The sequence below is a fragment of the Egretta garzetta genome, unplaced genomic scaffold (genome assembly GCF_000687185.1).
Source record: "Egretta garzetta isolate BGI_Z169 unplaced genomic scaffold, ASM68718v1 scaffold48, whole genome shotgun sequence".
NCBI lineage: Eukaryota > Metazoa > Chordata > Aves > Pelecaniformes > Ardeidae > Egretta > Egretta garzetta.
In genome coordinates, this window is record NW_009260595.1 from 1,506,627 (window position 1) to 1,524,652 (window position 18,026).

The following is an 18,026-nucleotide window of genomic DNA, read 5'->3' on the forward strand; positions in this document are numbered from 1 at the left end:
CCCAGTTGCTGGCTGGGACAGTAAATAGATGCGCTTATGTGATTTTGCAAATGGCTCTAATGACTAAACTTATCTGCAGAAAAGAGGAAGAGATGGAAAGTCAATATTATTGCAAGTTGAGCCCTGGCTGTACTATATTTTAAAGTGATATTAACAATATCTAAAATAAATTGAAAATTATGGCAATTTAAGGGCAGAAAATGAAATAGGTTTTGAAGGCTTATGTGATAACTGATGAGCAAAGCCCAACACAGGGACCCAGAAGCTAAATTCTACCTTCCTTACTACTATTGTTGCACAGACTTTTGTAGAACTGCACAGATGTAGTGCCAGTAGAATTCATATGGGTACTTCATCTTGGGTTGGAGGAGCAAGCGGTGGTAGGTGGTGGCTGCAGGAACTTTCTTTGGCTGATAATTGAATGCAAACAGTAGACATCTTTACAAGAAATGATATTCACTAACAAGGACGGTGCCATGGCTTTTTGGTAATGTCAGAGTGTTTTGATGAGTTTGCTTAGCTTTGTAATTGATAAGGCAGTGCTGCAAGTAACAGTGCCTTAAGGTAGAAAGCCAGATAAATATATTTGTTAATGAAAATATGAATGCAACAGGTGAAGATGAATTTATAAAACACAAACCAGGCCTACATCAATAGGAAGTTCTAATTCATCGAGCTGAGTCAGTAATGGATAACAATAACTAAAACACTTTTGCTTAAAAAAAGCCCTGCAGCGGTGAAGTGTGCCGTTAAAAAAAAAAAAAAAAAAAAAAAAACCACAAAAAACCCCAAACCCACAAAAAAAAAACCACCACACAAACTACCCATGAGTAAAGCTTTGTATGAACTGCTGAAAGCATTCAATTAAAATGCTGATAAATCTCTACTATAAATAGTAAAGCAGTTAGTATAATTCTGATAAATATGATTCTGAGGTATGAAATATATTACTTACCCTTGGAAGGGATTAATCAGCTTTTTTGTTTACAGTAAATAAATAATGAAAAAGAATAAGAAAATTGCTACAACATGACTGTATCAACTGAGCTTTTCCAGTTCTCTGTTAGCTCTCAGCCTGAGTAGTCAGTACAGGCAATTATGTATGGGAATATAAAACATATATAATGTCAAAAGGAATTTGTTTTATGGCCAGGAAGTGTTTGATCTGGGCATTAAAGTAAAATTCTGCAGTAGGGAAGCATTTAGTTGCAGCAGGAAGTCCAAGAATTTGTAGCACAATATAAAGCCAGTTGAGCTGTTTGTAAGGCACTGTAGAAACAAGCATTCCCTTTGCTTCATATTAATAAACTACAAATAAGTATAGGCATCCTGAGCAGCCCTGTGGAACATCAAGGAGCATTGACTGCTTAACACTGGGCGTAAGTGCAATTTTTGGAATAATTATGGCAAAATGTGCAAATGGTCTGAAAAAGAAAAAAATATTTGATTGTATCTCTTGGATTCATATGGGTCTCCAACTGAGAAACCATCTGATCTTTGTTCTCCTCATATTTCTAGCATTATGATTTGTTGCCATGGAGAATACGAGCAACGTGCCTGATTCCTGTGATCCTGTTTCTCCATTAGGATGTTTTCTCCATACCACGTTGAATCTCTCCCCTAAAACGATCCACAGAAAATGTGAAATGTGTGAACTGTGAGGAATGATGGTGTAGCCTTTTTGCAGTGTGCAGAATCCTATCAATGCCAATGGGAACCTGGTTGGCAGAATTGGGAAATTATAGCATCATGTCTGAGGGGCTTGCAAAGTACCAAGCCTATGTTGACTTCGAGTATCTTCTCGCTCTTGTTTTCTTGTGAGAGAGGCAATGTGGCATCTTCATACATTAGTACATTCCAGATTATCTGAAAACAAATGTACAGATCAAACATTTTGTTTGTTTTATGTTTTTTACAGTCTTCTTCAATTTCATTGTGCCCAACCTGAGGAAAATGGTGTCAGGGTTGTTCTTGTATCTGTTCAAAGGACTTGATGTCCTGTAAATATTGTGTCTTCAGTATTCCTTGCTGTTGCCTGTTACAGTCTTGGCATCCTAAGTTCTTGCCTCTTGTTGTGGGCCTGCTCTGACAAACATTCCCCACGGTGAACGCTGCTGTCGGGTAGAGGAACAAATGGCTGTAAAAGAGTTGCTATACTTTGGACATGCTTTTTTGCTGCTTACTAAAAAGAGCATGGGGTGGGGTGTGACACACTATAAGGAATGATGTGCATAAAAGAAATGTATAGACACAGATTGTGCTGGAAAAAGATGCCAGTATCCCTTGTGCCACCTGCTGTGTATAACAGAGCAAATATGGAGGGAAAAGAACATTTATTTTTGGCACTCACAGCAGTATTTGAGTGAGGATTTAGGATACCTGCAAAAGTAAGCAGAAGTTGTGTTTGCCTAATCCTTTACTTGGAGAAGTGAGAGAGACCCAATGGGAAAAGCTTCAGTTCTGCCCTCAGTCATGCAGCCAATGCAGCCTTGCTGTTGCAGGGATTTTAACCGCCATTCTTACAAGTCAGTAGAATTACTGTCCATCTGTGGAAATGGTGATGGTGGAAGGTTTGGGAGAGGGAAATACAATGGTTTTTTTTCCCCGCAGGAAGGTGTGTGAAGCAGCTGCTGTTCTGTAAAGACGTGGTCTGTAACCGATAACATCTCTCTTGCAAGGCCAGCTTCTGGAGAGGCGATGCTATGAGCAGGTGTCACTGCTGTGTCATTCAGTGCTTACATCTAGACTGACATTCCCGACAGACACGTGTGAAGAGATAGACAGTTCAGAGATGCCTTGTAATCTGCAATTTGAGAGCTCAAGCTCACCACAGATCTCCCAAATTTCTATTCAGTGTGTATCATTTGTTTGACTTGATTCAAAAATATAAACCTGTTGTGCTATGCTCAAACTCGAAAATAGCAGTGCGTAGTAAAGCAAAATACTTTTGTGGAAAGCATATCGCCTTTCTGCCATTTCTAGCAGCAGGAGAGGGCATAAACTACATAGAGTAGATTCTAGTTATGCTATTTAACAAACTATTGGAAAGTACCCGCGGTAATAAGCTTGGGTTAAGAACTATATTTATATATAAACTAAAATAGAGGAAGCAAAGATATTTTTTTTTTTAATGGGAAACTCATCGAACAAATTACTTGTTGTAAGTGATTTTGCTCCATGTACTAGTTGCTGTTTGTGTTGTAGATTCATCTTTCCTTCATTGTCTCTTCAATCAGTGTTAGTGCCCTTCTTTCTTTCAATATTACTGAAAGCATCTAGAATAACATCTTTGGAGTGTTGAAGGGAACAACTTTGTCCCACAGACCTGTCAGAACTTCTGAAGTGAATTTTTGTGTCCTGCCAGTTCCTGGACTAAAACTGTAAACAAAGCAGCAACTATCATGTTCAGAGTCTATTTCAGATATTGGATATTACAATCCAAAGGATTCCTTTGGCTCCTTTATACATTAGTCACAATTCTGTGTAGCATAAATATGCAGCTTGTTGCCCCGGAACACAGTTACTTAGTTTGTATCTTAAAAGCCAGACAGAAATATTGTTTATATGGCATTTAAAATAAAAAAAAGGGGGGGGGGGGGGGAAAAAAATTTATATTGTTGTTTTTTTTTTTAGTGGGAAGTACTATAGTCTTATCTAAGCTATATATCTGTATGGCATTAATGTCCTCATCACTGGAGGTATTTAAAAGAAGGATAGATGAGGTGCTTAGGGACATGGTTTAGTGGTGGGATGGCAGGGTTAGGTTAAAGGTTGGACTTGATGATCTTAGAGGTCTTTTCCAACCACAGTGATTCTATGATTAAAAGGGAGATATGTAGTAGAGAAGAATCAAGTGATAAAATTCATAATATTCTCGTTAAGTCTTTCATCACATGCTCATAGGGGAGAGTATTCTATTTAAGGCAGGTCTGAAATAATCACAGTGACGATGAAGGTTTCTGTTGTGATTGAAAAAGGTAAAAATAAAGCATGGCACTAGCAAGCAGTATGCATTCGTTCGGTTACAAACTATTTTCCCTGGAGAATTCTGGTAGAGAAATGAAGATTGAGTCATCCAGGGGAGCGGGGATGATACTCAGTTCTAGCTATGGAATAAACATGCTTCTGTTTCAGGAATTGGGACTAAATCTTAAATTAATGAACTGTAAATAATGAAAATTGTAACATATAGTCTTAGACAAAGGAATTTCAAATGTGAGTTGGCAAATCCAACATGTCCAGGAAAACCAAGAATTTTCTGAGAGGGAAAAATCTTATTGAAATTGACTTCTTTGATATAAGCCACATCTATTGATCTTTCAACTGAGTTTACTTCAATAAACTATTCATGGACCAGCTTTGAGACAGATTGGTTAATAAGAAGAAAATATTAAGGTAAACCCAGCTACTCGTAACCAGAGTTTAGTGATGCTTTTTTCTTTGGGAACACATATTTGGAATCATTCTTGTAGCTTACATGAAGAACTGCTAATGCTTTACTCTCAACTGTATTTCCCCCTTTTCTTCCCAATGTGATTACGTTCGCTGTAATCACACAGAAGTGCTCTTGTAAACTTCACTAATAATGGCAAAACAAACAAGATGAGGGGTTTGCAGAAGCAGTGACAGCCTAAAAAATTTGCTGCTTTGGATACTTTGCAAATGGCTTCTGCATTCTTCACAGCTGCATTGTTCCCTTATTTATAAGGATGGGTATATACAGAGAAAAATGTGTGCAAGTAGAGACAAATTAAAAGAAAATAAACACAGCCTATAATTTAAGGGTGTAAAAGAAAGCAAGGGAACATAAATTAATATATTCTAGTCTGGAAGGATTTGCCTTTTTACCAATAAGCGCACATATATTGTAATGAGTGAAGTGGTGAACTTTAAGCCGCAGTTGCAGTTCTGTGTTTCATCAGCTTGGCGTTACCACGAGCCTGTTCAGCCTCTAAAACAATTCAAGGGATAGTACGTACCTTTACTTTTAAAGGGCAAACAAGGGGTTACAAGCTCTCAGCTTCCATGTGTTTGTGACTTCTGAAGTCTCCATTCCTGAATGGAGGCATGGATCATGGAAATTGATAATTTGTCCTTATGAAGATCTTGTTCTTTTGTGTAAGGTAAAATACGTGTTCACTTAACAAGCATCTTGTGTAAGGAGGAGGCTACTTTCCAGTGTGAAGGCAAACATTTTAGTTGTTCAATCAGATGGTCTCTAGCTTTACAATGTATTATCCGAAGTGCATTTACAGTCTATAATTAAACCGTTCTTTCAAATACTTAATAAGGCGCAAATCAAGATAACTAACATTTTTGCATGGTTTTCAAAACATAGCAAAAAAGAAAATGTCAAAGCAAATTAGAAGTTGGAAATCAGCATTCCCAGATTTGCACAAGCATGTGAGGAGGGAATAGATAAGATTTATTTTCTTTGACTGAGAATATGCTGACCCCACTTGACATTTGTCCTGCTGATAAAGAATAAATTTCCTTAAAATTCCTTAGAAATTCAAAAATACTTTTAAACTTTAGGGTAATTAAAAGATCTTAAGGAAGCACATCCCATGTAGCATATTTCCTAATACAAATATATGAACAAGTAGCTGTATGTTCAGGAAGTATCATTCTGTGATGACCTGAAATAATAACATGGTTTTTTCTCAGGTATAATTTCTTGTGCAGTCGTTGTGATCTGAATTATCTTTCTCCAATCTCTTCCAGGAGCTGGTGGCTGGTCCCCACTGGACTCAAACGAGCATCAGTGGCTCCAGGTTGATCTGGGAGACAGAGTGGAGATTGTCGCGGTCGCTACCCAGGGCAGGTACGGGAGCTCAGACTGGGTAACCAGCTACACGCTGATGTTCAGTGACACCGGCCGCAACTGGAAACAGTACAGACAAGACGACACCATCTGGGTAGGTCTGAACTGCGGATGCCTTTGGCCCCAGATCTTTCTGGTTCAGGCTTATTTTGGCATTTGGAGAAACAGCTTCGGTTTCAGATCAGAGGAGTTCTGTAGTGGTGAGAGAGCAGACCCGAGTGAGCCTACAGGGTGTTTTGATCTAAATGGGTCATGTCACCGACTGTCTGTGTAATACAAGTTTAGGCCCTCAGGACTACATTGTTTTTCAGACTAAGAGGATGCTCAGGGCACTCAGAATGACCTGCACACTTCTGTGCCTGGTTGGCTTGGTTTCAGGCACACCAGGGTAACTGGGGCTAATCACCTACACGCTTTCCTTGGGAAATATGGAAATTAATTCTGTGTCTTATGCATGCTTGCTGGCCAGAACAACAGAGCTCGTGCTGAGGGAGGTGGGTGGTAAATTGCTCCTTGGCTGTAGAAGGCTGGAGCTGCAGCGTGAGTTGTGGGCTGATTTAGCAGATACACTAAAAGTGCTGAAGGCTTTTCCTAAAATTGTGATGCAGACTTGACTCTTGCTGTGTCACACGTTCAATGTGTGGCCATGCCAGGTGCTGTTGGTAGGACTGCAATGCCACCTCAGGTGTGGATGGACAAATTTAAAAGTTTTCCTTTCCTATGGAAAACGTGAATTGTTAATGAATGGTAGCATCCTTTCTATACTATATTCTCCATTTCTGAGGATCGATAGCCTTGGTAGCATGATGGTGCATAGTGGTAAATGAAACTTATTCTTCATGAAAATAAAATGGAACATTTTAAGGGTGATCAAATAAACTTCTGCCTTCATCTTAATTTTCTCTTTGGTGACCATCTCAGTTAAATGCTGTGTCTCAAAAGCAGGTTTTGCTTCCAGCACATAATGATTGTAAATGAGGAGGGCTGTGGTGCAGCAGGAAGAGGGGAGAAAGGCTGCTTATTTTTTCCCTGAACGTGTTGCAGGCAGTAGGGATGCATGTACAGGGAGGTTAACTTCTGTGGGTTTAAAATCCATTGCATTGCCACTGTCTTTGTTTTATCCTGGTTTGATTTAGGGAAAGCTAATGACATCCTTCTGCTTTTAGAAAGGCAACTTTGGTCCAAAGATGGTCATAAACTTGTCAAGTGTGGCTCTGCTTCACCTGTCACTTATAAAGTTATATTAGGCTGGCTTTGCTCCAGATACTTATACTTCTTCCACCCCTAACCCATGTTTAAAAATGGTGGAATTTCATTCCAGACTGAATATAGCGATCATTTAATCTGGCTCTTGACTTCCACCCTCGGGACTCAGAAATCCAGAACTGAGATATTTTTACAGACTTGGTGTCATTAAGTGCTTCCTTCCCTGAAAATAGTATGTGACTTTTTAAAATTTTATATTAAGACAAATTAATTTTTTATTACATGTCTAACTTTTCAGTCCTTTGCTTTTTGGAATCCCTTGACCTTTTGTTTTCTTTTGTAAATTTTTCTTCTTAAAGGGAAACTTGAAAAGACAACATGTAGAATTTACCGTGCAAATCTTCATGCCCTAAGTGCCTAATTTTGTGACTTTCTGATCTGGCACCTAATATTGCGCACAAGAACAAGCCTAGCAGGCATTTGACAGTGAATTAGGATTTATGAAGAATCTGAACTCTCTTGTTTTACTAAGTGATCAGGCATGAAGGTGATTCGGAGCAGACCCTGACACAAGTTCTAAAGCTTCGGTAGGTCTGAAAGCATGCTTTCTGGAAGGGTAATTTGTATAGGCTTTTTAATGGAAATCATCATAGGCTGCAGAGGATAGTTTTGTATATAATTGAAGAAAAATTAAATAGAATTTGAATGCGGAAAAGGTAACACTTGGGGAAGGATTTGGATATTCTTCCCCTCACATTAGTTTCTACAAGTCGCACTGACCATGCGAGCCAGTAACATAATTCCAGTCCAGAAGAACAATTTGCTCCACGTCCCCAGCCAGAGGGCTTGAAGGGGTTGTTAGGATGCATCGCCAAACTTGGCTGTTGGAAGAATCTGATAGTGAAAATAAAAAGTGGGGTCATTTGACATTTCATTAGACTCTCCATTCCACCTAAACTGGCAAGTCTCATTAACACCTAGGAGCTTGTATGCCTGCCCATGGAATTAATGAAGATCAAGAATTACTTCTGTATAATTTTTATTCTAACTAAAGAGAAAGTTGATTCTTTTTTTCCTGGCACTTTTGGATTTGTTTCACTGAATTAAATTAGATCTTGAGAGCCATTCAGAGCACAAAGAGGAAAGCCAAAGAGGCTTTCAGAAGCATGTATAGAATTATAATTTCAAATTTCGCAGTGTTTCTGTTTTATTGGCAGTAATCCTTTCCTTAGGCTTTTTTCTAACTAAAAAGAAAAATAGAAGTGTGCTGTCCAGCTGTATGCTGAAGGTTTTTCTATAAAAGGCAGACCCTTGGATGAAATGAGGACAGGCACACCATGGTGCTTGTCCTAAACATTTGGCTGTTAAAGAGCTGTAAGGGAAGTTCTGCATTGCACACCTCTAGGAAAGAACCATTGCCCTTGACTTAAGGGAAGGCAGTGGAGTGGACCATTTCACAGGGACAGGAAAGCAGGACCCCAGGGTAGCCCCCACTGTCACAATCTGTGACAGTGTACACTGTGCCAATCTGTCACAAGATTAGTCATTTCAACCTTAGGAATCTGTATCCCATTCTTTTTTTTGGGGTGGGCAGGGTGGGTCAAAGCAGGATTCAAGACAGGAGTCGCCTATGTCAGGGCAAGGTGGCAAGTTACCAGGTTACCTGTTACACAGGGAGTGTACCTTGTTACACAGGGAGTGCAGGGGTTGAAATCGAAGTTATTGTGAAAAATGTGCCACTTCAGAGAACTCAGATGGTGGGGTCGGAGACAGCTCCCTCCACTCCCCCCCCCCCCCCCCGCTCTAGTTTTAGTACTCTGTCCCTCAGGACTTTGAGCTTTTTAAGATTTCCTTTTCAAATTTTTGTGTATAGCTAAAAGGGCTAGAACTTTACCTACTTAATTACTTTTTTTGTTTCAGAAAGCTGTGCTGTTCCTAACTTAAGAGGTGGTCAACACTGACTCATAGCTCAGATGGGGCTGTGAAATCTAAATCATTATCACCTGGAGATCATTAGATGATGTCTGCTGTATCAGTATAAAATATCGACACATGCTGGACCTGTCAGGTTTGCTGATACAGCTTCTACTTTAGTAAAACTAGCTGGGAGTTTGTGCTTTGCTGTATGGACGTTACTGAACGCTTACAATTGCTCATTGGTGGCAATTTATCATTCATTTGCAGTTGTTGAAAGGGGAGATGATGTATAAGGAACCTAGATAGTCTGGAGACTTTGTTTTCTGAAGGCAATGTAACTTTGTGGAGTACCATTTGACAGAATAACAGTATACTGGATTGCTGAAAAGCAGGGTGTAAGAAGTAACTGGGTTTCGAGGCAAGCATTTGATTTCAAGTAGAAATTTGAGGTTTCACTTTAATTTGTTTCTATTCCAGCAAAGGAAAACATGGTCTTGAAATTTCTTCACTACGTCTGTTAAACTAAAACTGGCAGAAATCCTTAATCTCTACTCAACCCAAGTCAGATTTGAACTGCAATTTCTCCCAACCCATCTGCGTGACCCAGAGACAAAGTTATGGGGTATTCCCAGCTGGTTGTACTGGAGGGCTCTCCTGGAGGAGGATGTACTGGCGCAGCCTTTCCCTGCTGCATGGCATGGGCCATCGGGCCCATTTGGTGGAGACAGCAGGAAGGCAGTAGCTCCTGTCATAATCCCTGAGTAAATCTGCCTGGATGAAACTTTTTCTGATCATGTCTTCACAAATGTTTGATGCTCCATATTGTAAGTGGTGCTCCTGAGGAGTTGTTTACAGCCATCTGGGTATAGGTTTTGTCTGTACCTATGGTATATGTGTCCTTTAGCGCATCTGAGACCTGGGTACAGAAATTCTTTATTGGGTTGCTGCTAAGATAGACGTTTGCACACCAGTATAGATGACATATCACTAGTAAAAATCCCTTTCTCTTTATAGAGATTACAAGGCTTATTATCCTCCTCACATGGCATGCATACAGCTCCCATCAACTTCACCGTTAATGAGCGCTGCATAGACAGATCGCGAGGAGAATCAGAAAACCTCTTACATTTTCACTCAGCCTGTGTTTATGATGTTAGTAAATTCTGCAGCTGGAGTTGAAGACAAGACAGATTAGCCATTTAAAACCAATTCTCCAACCCCATTTGTATTTAAATAATCTTGTTACAAAAGGACTCTTTGGTTCAGAGCAAACTAGACTTATAATTATATTTTCAATATGGATAAATCAGCTGTGTGTGGACACACTAGCTATTGACTGGGAGACATAAAACATAAATCTTATTGCTTGTAACAAGTAAATTATTTTTCAGTGTTTTTAAGTGTTGAATAATTCAGAATTTACTTTACCTGGATACGCACCACAGCTTGAGTCAGTCCAAATTGTGTATATTACTGGGACAAAAGTGTGGGCTGTGATACAATGCTATTTCATTTTAGATAGCAATTTTTATGCTTTCAATATTGAAAAATACTTTACAAAGTTGAAAAACACAATTATGCAGGAAGACACAAAGAAAAGGGGATGGAGCAGGCATAGATGTATGCAGCAAAATGAGAAAAGATATGTTCTTTAGACAAAGTTTTGAAAGGAGAAGGGGAAGTTGTGGAATTGGAGATAAAGGGAGACTGCTCTGACAGTGGCAGAGAAGGCTCTTATATTAGAACAATGAATCTGTACAGAAAGGCAACAAAGGGGAAAAATGGCATAGATAGCAAGGAGATCCTTCATACTCTGCACAAACACATGGACATACTTGCATATATTAAGCAGAATTTTGGAGTTGACTGTTGGCTGGCAAAGCTTCTTACACATCTGCTGTCAACTGCACGTGGAAGGGAGAAAATGCCTTTGGGTGGAATGGGGGCTGTGAGCCCTAACCCCAAAGCTGGATCACAAGATAGGGTGTGTTGGACCATGACACCTGGGTCATGTAAGGTACCGAGCAGAGCATCCTCCGAGGAGAAGTGCCACAGTGCAGTCTCACTTCTTTCAGGTGTGAGGTGCTGCGCGAAGGCTGGAGAGTTGACAAGAGGCTGAGGATACATTAGGAATATGTAATTCTCAGGGGAGCAGGAAAAGTGTTTAATAGATGTGATAAAGATCCCTTGCATCCCCTTTCCTCAGGAAAACTCCTGCTTGCATGTGTGAGCTTTTTGCTGAACCAGAGGCTTTTCTAATGAAATCTAGAGGAGGGTCACTCTTAATTGGCTTATAAATCTACTGGAGTGCTGTAAACTTTCCCATTTCCACTCTAGCTGGATAATGATTCTGGAACTGTTTTGGTGAGTTAATTATCGTGAACATAGATGGAATATTAATCTTCTTGTCAGATTTATAGTTGTGCTAATTTATTCTAAAGTATCTTTTAGCTCCTAGTCCTAACGCCCTCTAAGCAAGGCCAGATCAAAACTCTACCTGTAGCAATGGGAAGTCCTATGTTGTTTTCTTGGATTAGAGAAGGAGTTTCTGCTTGTCTTGTCTTGTTATAATGCTTCCTGCTGTACTAGTATTCAGATATATTTAATCTCCTCTATGCACAGTAATTATTGTCAGGCAAATAGGTGTTAAACAGTAATATCTATGGATTATTTTCTTTTCCATCACCTTTGCTCTAAGAAGCAAAGAAGAAAAAAAGACCAATTCTTACTTTCAAGTAGGAAAGAAGGAACAAATTCAGTCTTGCTGCAGGGAAGAAAGGGCTTTCAGAGGTTTTCATCCCTTTTTCTACAGGAGCTATGTTATTACAGGTTTTGAAGAGGCAACCCTTACCCATTTGCTGTATTTAGGACTGTTGTCATGCAAGACTGTCTGATTCTGAGGTGTTATTTGGATGTTACTAATTTGCTTCTAATTCTGATTTAGCTTACTGAGCTAGCTGCAAACCCGGCCTCTTGAGCATGTTCTCAGGAAATCTGTCTTTCTTGGTATTGCCAGGGCAGTTCTCCCATTGGGAGGATAATTCAAAGTGTCTGTATATCTGTTTTTGTTAAGTGCACTCTGTATGGATTTAAGCCTGAATAAAATGGATATACTTAGATTGCAAATTACCCTTTAGTGTTGACTTGAGATAGCTTAGGGCTAACTGAATTTTGTATGAATTCTGTGACCTTACAGCGTGCTTTTATAGTTGGTTAACTGCAAAGTAATATTAAGGTGGAGTCTAGAAAATTTAATGCTGATATTAACATGGTATCCATCAGTAATATCTTCAGTAATTCTCCGTGCTTGGTATTTGGCAGCAGTTCACCCTGACCTAGGAAATTGGAAGAAACTTGGTTATTTGCAGTCTGTGCCAATCCTCACTGACCTCCCAGTCTTATTCCTTTGCAAGTTGCTTGAAATTTACCCCTTTCTGTAACCATTTAGCATAGGAAGGCTTTTCCTTGTTTTCTCATTCCTACATTCCAGATCTTCTCTACGATCCTGTCTCTCCACTGCTTTATGCCACCCATAAGGGCTATAGGGTATGACTTCATAGCGTTGGCCCTAATGGATTGGAGTTGAAAGAGTGGTCCTGGTTGGTGAAGTCTGGCCCTAAAACATACTTGTCTTCCAACTGACTCTGGCAGATTTGTCTGCCACAGCCAGAAAGCTATTGTTTTCCCAGACATTTATTAAGAGAGTAAATGTTAGTGGCAGCACACTAAGATGACTAATGTGGAAAATAGTGGACGCTTGCTCTCAGACAGGGGATTTTAGCCAGCAACTTCCTTATATCAGTAGACCAGTTTCATTATTCTTGTTTGCAAATCGTGTTCTATGGTATGTGAAGCTATAAATAGGTGCCTTTACAAATTATAAATAAATACGGAACAAATAGTGCTTTAATCCATTTTTAGTTTCACCTCTGGTGAGCAAATGGCCATTTGCAAATGGGCTAAAATGAGAAAGCAGTGTTGAGCAAAGAACAAACGGTAAAGCTGTTTTGCTAAAGGAAAATGCATCATTAATTTGTTCGTAGCAAACAATTTACAAAGATTAGCCAAATAAAAATGTCCCAGGGATAAGCACTAAAGCTGATCTGCCCACAGCTGAAAACCATTCTAAACAATAATAGTTGGATTGACTGCCGTGCTGCAGAGAGAAGTTGCCTGACTCCTCAGACTGCTTCCACAGCAATAGATACTCAACCAAGAAAGAGCCTTTACAGAACACAACATGCAAATATTTTTCTTCTGCAATTTCCCAGTGAAGCCTGTGCTAATTTCCATAGTCCTTCTGGGTCATATTAATCAGGATTGAGTGGCTTCTGGGGTTGGTAACGAGATCTGGAGTTTTTATCATCTTAAAAAGCCTGTTCAAATTGAATGATTCTAATGCAAACAGCTCATTTGTATTGTGTGCTGCTGAGCATCCCGGTAACAGCCAGATCAATGGCTAAATGCACAAGGAGAAACACTCAACATACCTGGGAGCTGTTCATGCAGAATCCTTACTGAAAAGGTGATGGGAGCTTTCGGGGCATTTGTTCATGGAGTATGTGGACATAGGAAGATGCAAAAAAAAAAAAAACCCTCACCAAACCACTGCTAGTCAGCACTGGATATGCTTCCAGAGCTTGGGTCTTAGTGAGTTTGTTTGCAGTTATTTGGTACATTTTGGAACAACTGAGAATGGCTCTAGTTGTCTTAACATCCTATTCTTTTGGGGAACTGGCTAACAAGAGTACTCCTACTGTATTATCAGGTACTATAAAATAAGACAGGTTGTCCTGCTGCTGCAAAGTGTATCACTTCTACTAATTCACTCTTAGATTAATCCAAATAAATAACTAGACTATCAGCACTGCTGGTTTGACTTAGAGTGTTCAGGTCTTCAGTAACTGCTATAAGATTGTAGCTATTTTGCTCTGAGCCCTTTCTAAATTCGGGATTATTCCTGTAGCGAGAAGCTCATGAACAGAGTAGAAACCTGCTGCTTGAGGCTTGAGTGGAAATGGCACATAAGAAGAAGAGGCAAGCTATAAAGCACTGCAAATCACTCTAGGGCTGGGATTTTATTAAGATATTAAACATTGATAGAGTATTGGCCAAGCAAAGGAGTGTGATGTTATATAGACACTAGATTAGCGGTAAGACATGCTAGTACACTGGTGAGCACCTTGGAAGGAGAAGAGGAGAAAGGAGAGAATTACCATGGTATCTGAAATGAAGCTGAGGCTACAGTGGAGGAGAGAGACAGACAAGGAGGTAGAAAGCTACAGACAGTGACCAGAGCTTCAATACTTCAGATGGAAATAAAGACCTTATTCATTACATCTTCCATCAGCATGAGCAGAAACCAAGGATCTCTTATTTCTGCTCATCCTCTTCTTGTGTCCTTGGTTAGCGGATTGTATCCCACTTTGAGTTAATATGCTTGGTGTTTCCTACTACCAGACAATCATCAGCTGCAGAGAGGCCCCTACAAATGGCTTCTGAATACTTTCTTGAAAAAGGGTTGTGTTCACAGAAACTTTTCTTCAACATTAAAATTGGATCTTTGCACAGTGGCAATGCAGGGGTGGGCAGATGGATAATTGGGTATCATGCGAGGACCTGGATGATTTGGAGGGAGCGCCTTGATGTATTAAAACTTTAATTTTCTTAGGCTATTTGTCAAAGTTCCCATGTTCTGTAAGTCTCTTCAGTTATGTGGGTATTCTGCTACATTTCTCCCTTATGGTCTGATTGGGAGCCTATTGCTGTCGCTGGGGTCATCCATCTTCAGGGATCCCAGAACTGTAAGGATAAAGAAATGTACTGGCTAAAAGTCTCCTCCACAATTGGATGAACACAGGGACAGATTGCTTTTTCACTTTTTCTACTGAACTGATGCATAAAGTAGAAACTGATGTTTCTATTTACCTGAGGTGACCGTGTTATATATTAAAAAAACAAAAAAACAAAAAAAAAACCCAAAACAACAAAAGAAAATCCCAGCCACCTGATTAGAATTGTCTGATAAGAAATATTTTTTTTGCCTTTGTGCTAATCCAGAAATTCTGTACTGACATTTTTACAGTGTTGGAAATGCACTCTTTGTAGATTTCCCTCCTTCCCAACCCCCCAGTAATTTCAGCATAATATGGATTCATTTTTCAGAGGCTGAAAAAAAGAGAGGATTTTTTACTTTGCAGAAAGAACTTTAAGATTATTTGTTTTCATTCTCATTAAGAAATTTATCAGATTTTTTTTTTTTTTTTAACTGCAAGTACCTGGAATGGAATACTTCAAGTCTGGAAATAGTGTTTCTCTAATGCCTAATATAGACAAAATATAAAGATTTAACATTTATTACATACATTGCCTAATTAAGAAAGAAATAATAACTAGCGAGATTATTGATATTTTAAAAAATGAATACAAGTATTATCCTTAGTATGGAAGACCTCTTTTAATACATTGCCTTTTCAAATGCGTGGTGTGTATTTTATGTGCTTTCAGTGGGTTCCAACTTTTACTGCATGAGAATTTTAAAGACACTTATATAAACATTAATCCTGAAGGTCATTATACCAATTGTACTTTTGGTTCTCAAAGCTGTTACTCAGGGGAATGGGGAAGGATAGAAATCCTTGGAAGATCCCTTGAGGTACGAAAAAAGTAAGAACAAAAATTGGTATCTGCAGAATAAACAAACCTGTCCATGTTTTTTTTAAATTTAACTTAACTGTGAAACTTTTTAATATGCGTCTGACACTTTTGGGGAGCTGCATACCTGTTCTGCAGGATTCAGTTTATGTTTGTGGAGTTAGTAATCAATGAAGAAAATAAAGTGAGCAAACCAAGATAGAGAGTAAATCCTGAAGTAGTATTACCTGAAGAACTTTCATCCTTCAGGGAATAAGTATTCATGAGCTGGGGGTAGAAATGTGGTCCTGGAAACATGATAAAAGGTTCCATGTACATACCTTTACAGCTTGGAGGAGAGATGAGATTTGGCTCAAATAAAAACTAGTCAAGCTGTTGTACTCAGGGAATATTTAATGTGAGTCACTTATTGTTATTTTAAATATGCAGAATCCCACATCAGTGATAAGAACTGACAAATCTTCTCTGGAGAAGATTTTTGCTTTCCTGAGATGAGGTTTGGTAGACTTTGGAGAATTTATGTGGAGAGACTGGCTGTCTTGGAGTATTTAATGTTTAGGTTCAGTTCCCTGAAATAATATTTTCGTTTACAATAGCTTCCATTTGGAAATTAGACCTATCAGTTTAAAATGTGTGTCATGGTTGCCTCAGGAGGGTCTGTGTCTTGAAAGAAAGTCAAGAAAGCATCCAAACTTGTGCCAGTTAATTTAAGAAAGCTGATCCAAAAGAACTTTACACCTTCCACTTGGGAGCTGTTTTAAAGACTAAAGCAATTCTGGCAATGCCTAGCAATTCTATATAATGTCCTTCAATAAATCCCCACAAATCCATGAGATGCAGGTCCTTTCTGATGGCACTGGGATGATAGCTGATTTTGGCTGATGCTTTCAAATCTTTTCTTTGGGTGATGTGGGAAAATTGAGATTCTTGAGATTGCGGGGCAGGAGTTTTACAGTAGTATCAAAAGAAAACTGCAGTCTGAGTTCTGGATCCAGGTTTTTCTAATTCTATTTTACACTTTGTGGTCATCAGGAGACTTTCTAAACATCTGAAGTGTGTCCTACATCCTCTGTGTGAGACCCAAACCTCTTCTTTCCTCGTAGTCTCTGAGCGTGGATTCTCACTCTGCACAGTTACCTCTCCTTGTCAAGTCCTTCAGACTGAAAGCATTTGTATGCCAGTCATAATATATGTGTGCCTGGTGAACAAAATCTTTCCACTAGCAGTATCCATTAATAGTAATACCTGCAGGTCGCATAAACTCAGCAGATGCTTCTTGGTGCTTTCTCGTTTGGAATTTAGTTTAAAAAAAAAAAAAAGGAGAAGCAAAGAAAAAATACTGAAAAAATGCCTCCTAAAAAGCCTTCTGTAGCCTACTGCTCTGTAAATAAACACAGGTAGAATTTAGTCAGGAGAGCAGATACCAAGATTCATCCTCTTTGAAGGATAGCTTTCAGATATTGCCTTCTTGCACCAGCTGGTGCTTCAGGGAAAAGATGTGATCTCCAAGGAAGAATGCACACTTCAGTATTTTTCCCAAAAAGCAGTCTCTGGAAAAAAACCTATTCTTTAGAAATTTAGGAAAAATTTTCACCTCATGACTTCTGAGTTGTTTTACAATGGAATCATTGTTCAAGCATCCGTCACTGTGTTCATTATAGATTTCCTTGCTTTTAATTCGTGTCCCAGATGCGTATATTCAGACTTTTATCTGCATTCAATATGTGGTCCTTTATAAGCACTCTCTAATCTCTTTAAACTTTGTAATTTCAGCTTGTTTCTTGTTACAAGATCACAAACGCACAAATAAAACCATAAATTATTTATGCTGAAGGTTTGGAACCAGTGCACTGGTATACATTGGCCTTTCTTGCTTTTTTTTCCTCTGGAAAATCAAAACTTTCTTGCTTTTGGCGTTGAGAAGAGTTCTGTAATGTCTGAGGAGAGTTGGATCCTTCCCAAGTTTTAGTCGTTTACATCAGTGCAGACATTGAGGTGTGCAGCTGACTTCTGTAGAGAGCACATGGTGTTAACAAATTACACCCAACAAAGCATAACACAGTCCAGTCAGCCAAAGCAAAAACTATCCCCGTAGAATGATTCTGAACATTTCATGTTGTTGTGATTTGCATAGCAGTCACGTAGTTAATGATTGACATATTTACACATAGCATCTTCGTGTTGGCAGTAAATCTCAAGATTAGGTACTATGGTAAGGAGAAAGCATTCAGATGTGCTCTCCCATCCTGCTATCTGCAGAACCTGTGGGACTCTTAAAAATACACACAAAGAAAGGGAAAGATAGTCACCCTTAGAGAAACGGGGTCTTTGAAATCTGATGGCCATGGAGGTCATATCTAGAAGCTTCTGGGTGTGCTGCTGAATTTCCTTTGAAGAGGAGGGAATTTTGTGTGCTGCAGGAATG

The 18,026-nt window shown here is 39.2% G+C and overlaps 1 protein-coding gene across 1 annotated transcript in view; it reads left to right on the forward strand.

Moving 5' to 3' along the window:
* The window catches only part of CNTNAP5 (contactin associated protein family member 5), a 232,003-nt gene that overhangs the window by 8,637 nt on the left and 205,340 nt on the right, over positions 1–18,026 (forward strand). The window contains exon 3 of the mRNA XM_035900233.1: positions 5,725–5,918. Coding sequence (XP_035756126.1) covers positions 5,725–5,918 — 194 coding nt within the window. The remainder of the gene's footprint in view (positions 1–5,724; positions 5,919–18,026) is intronic.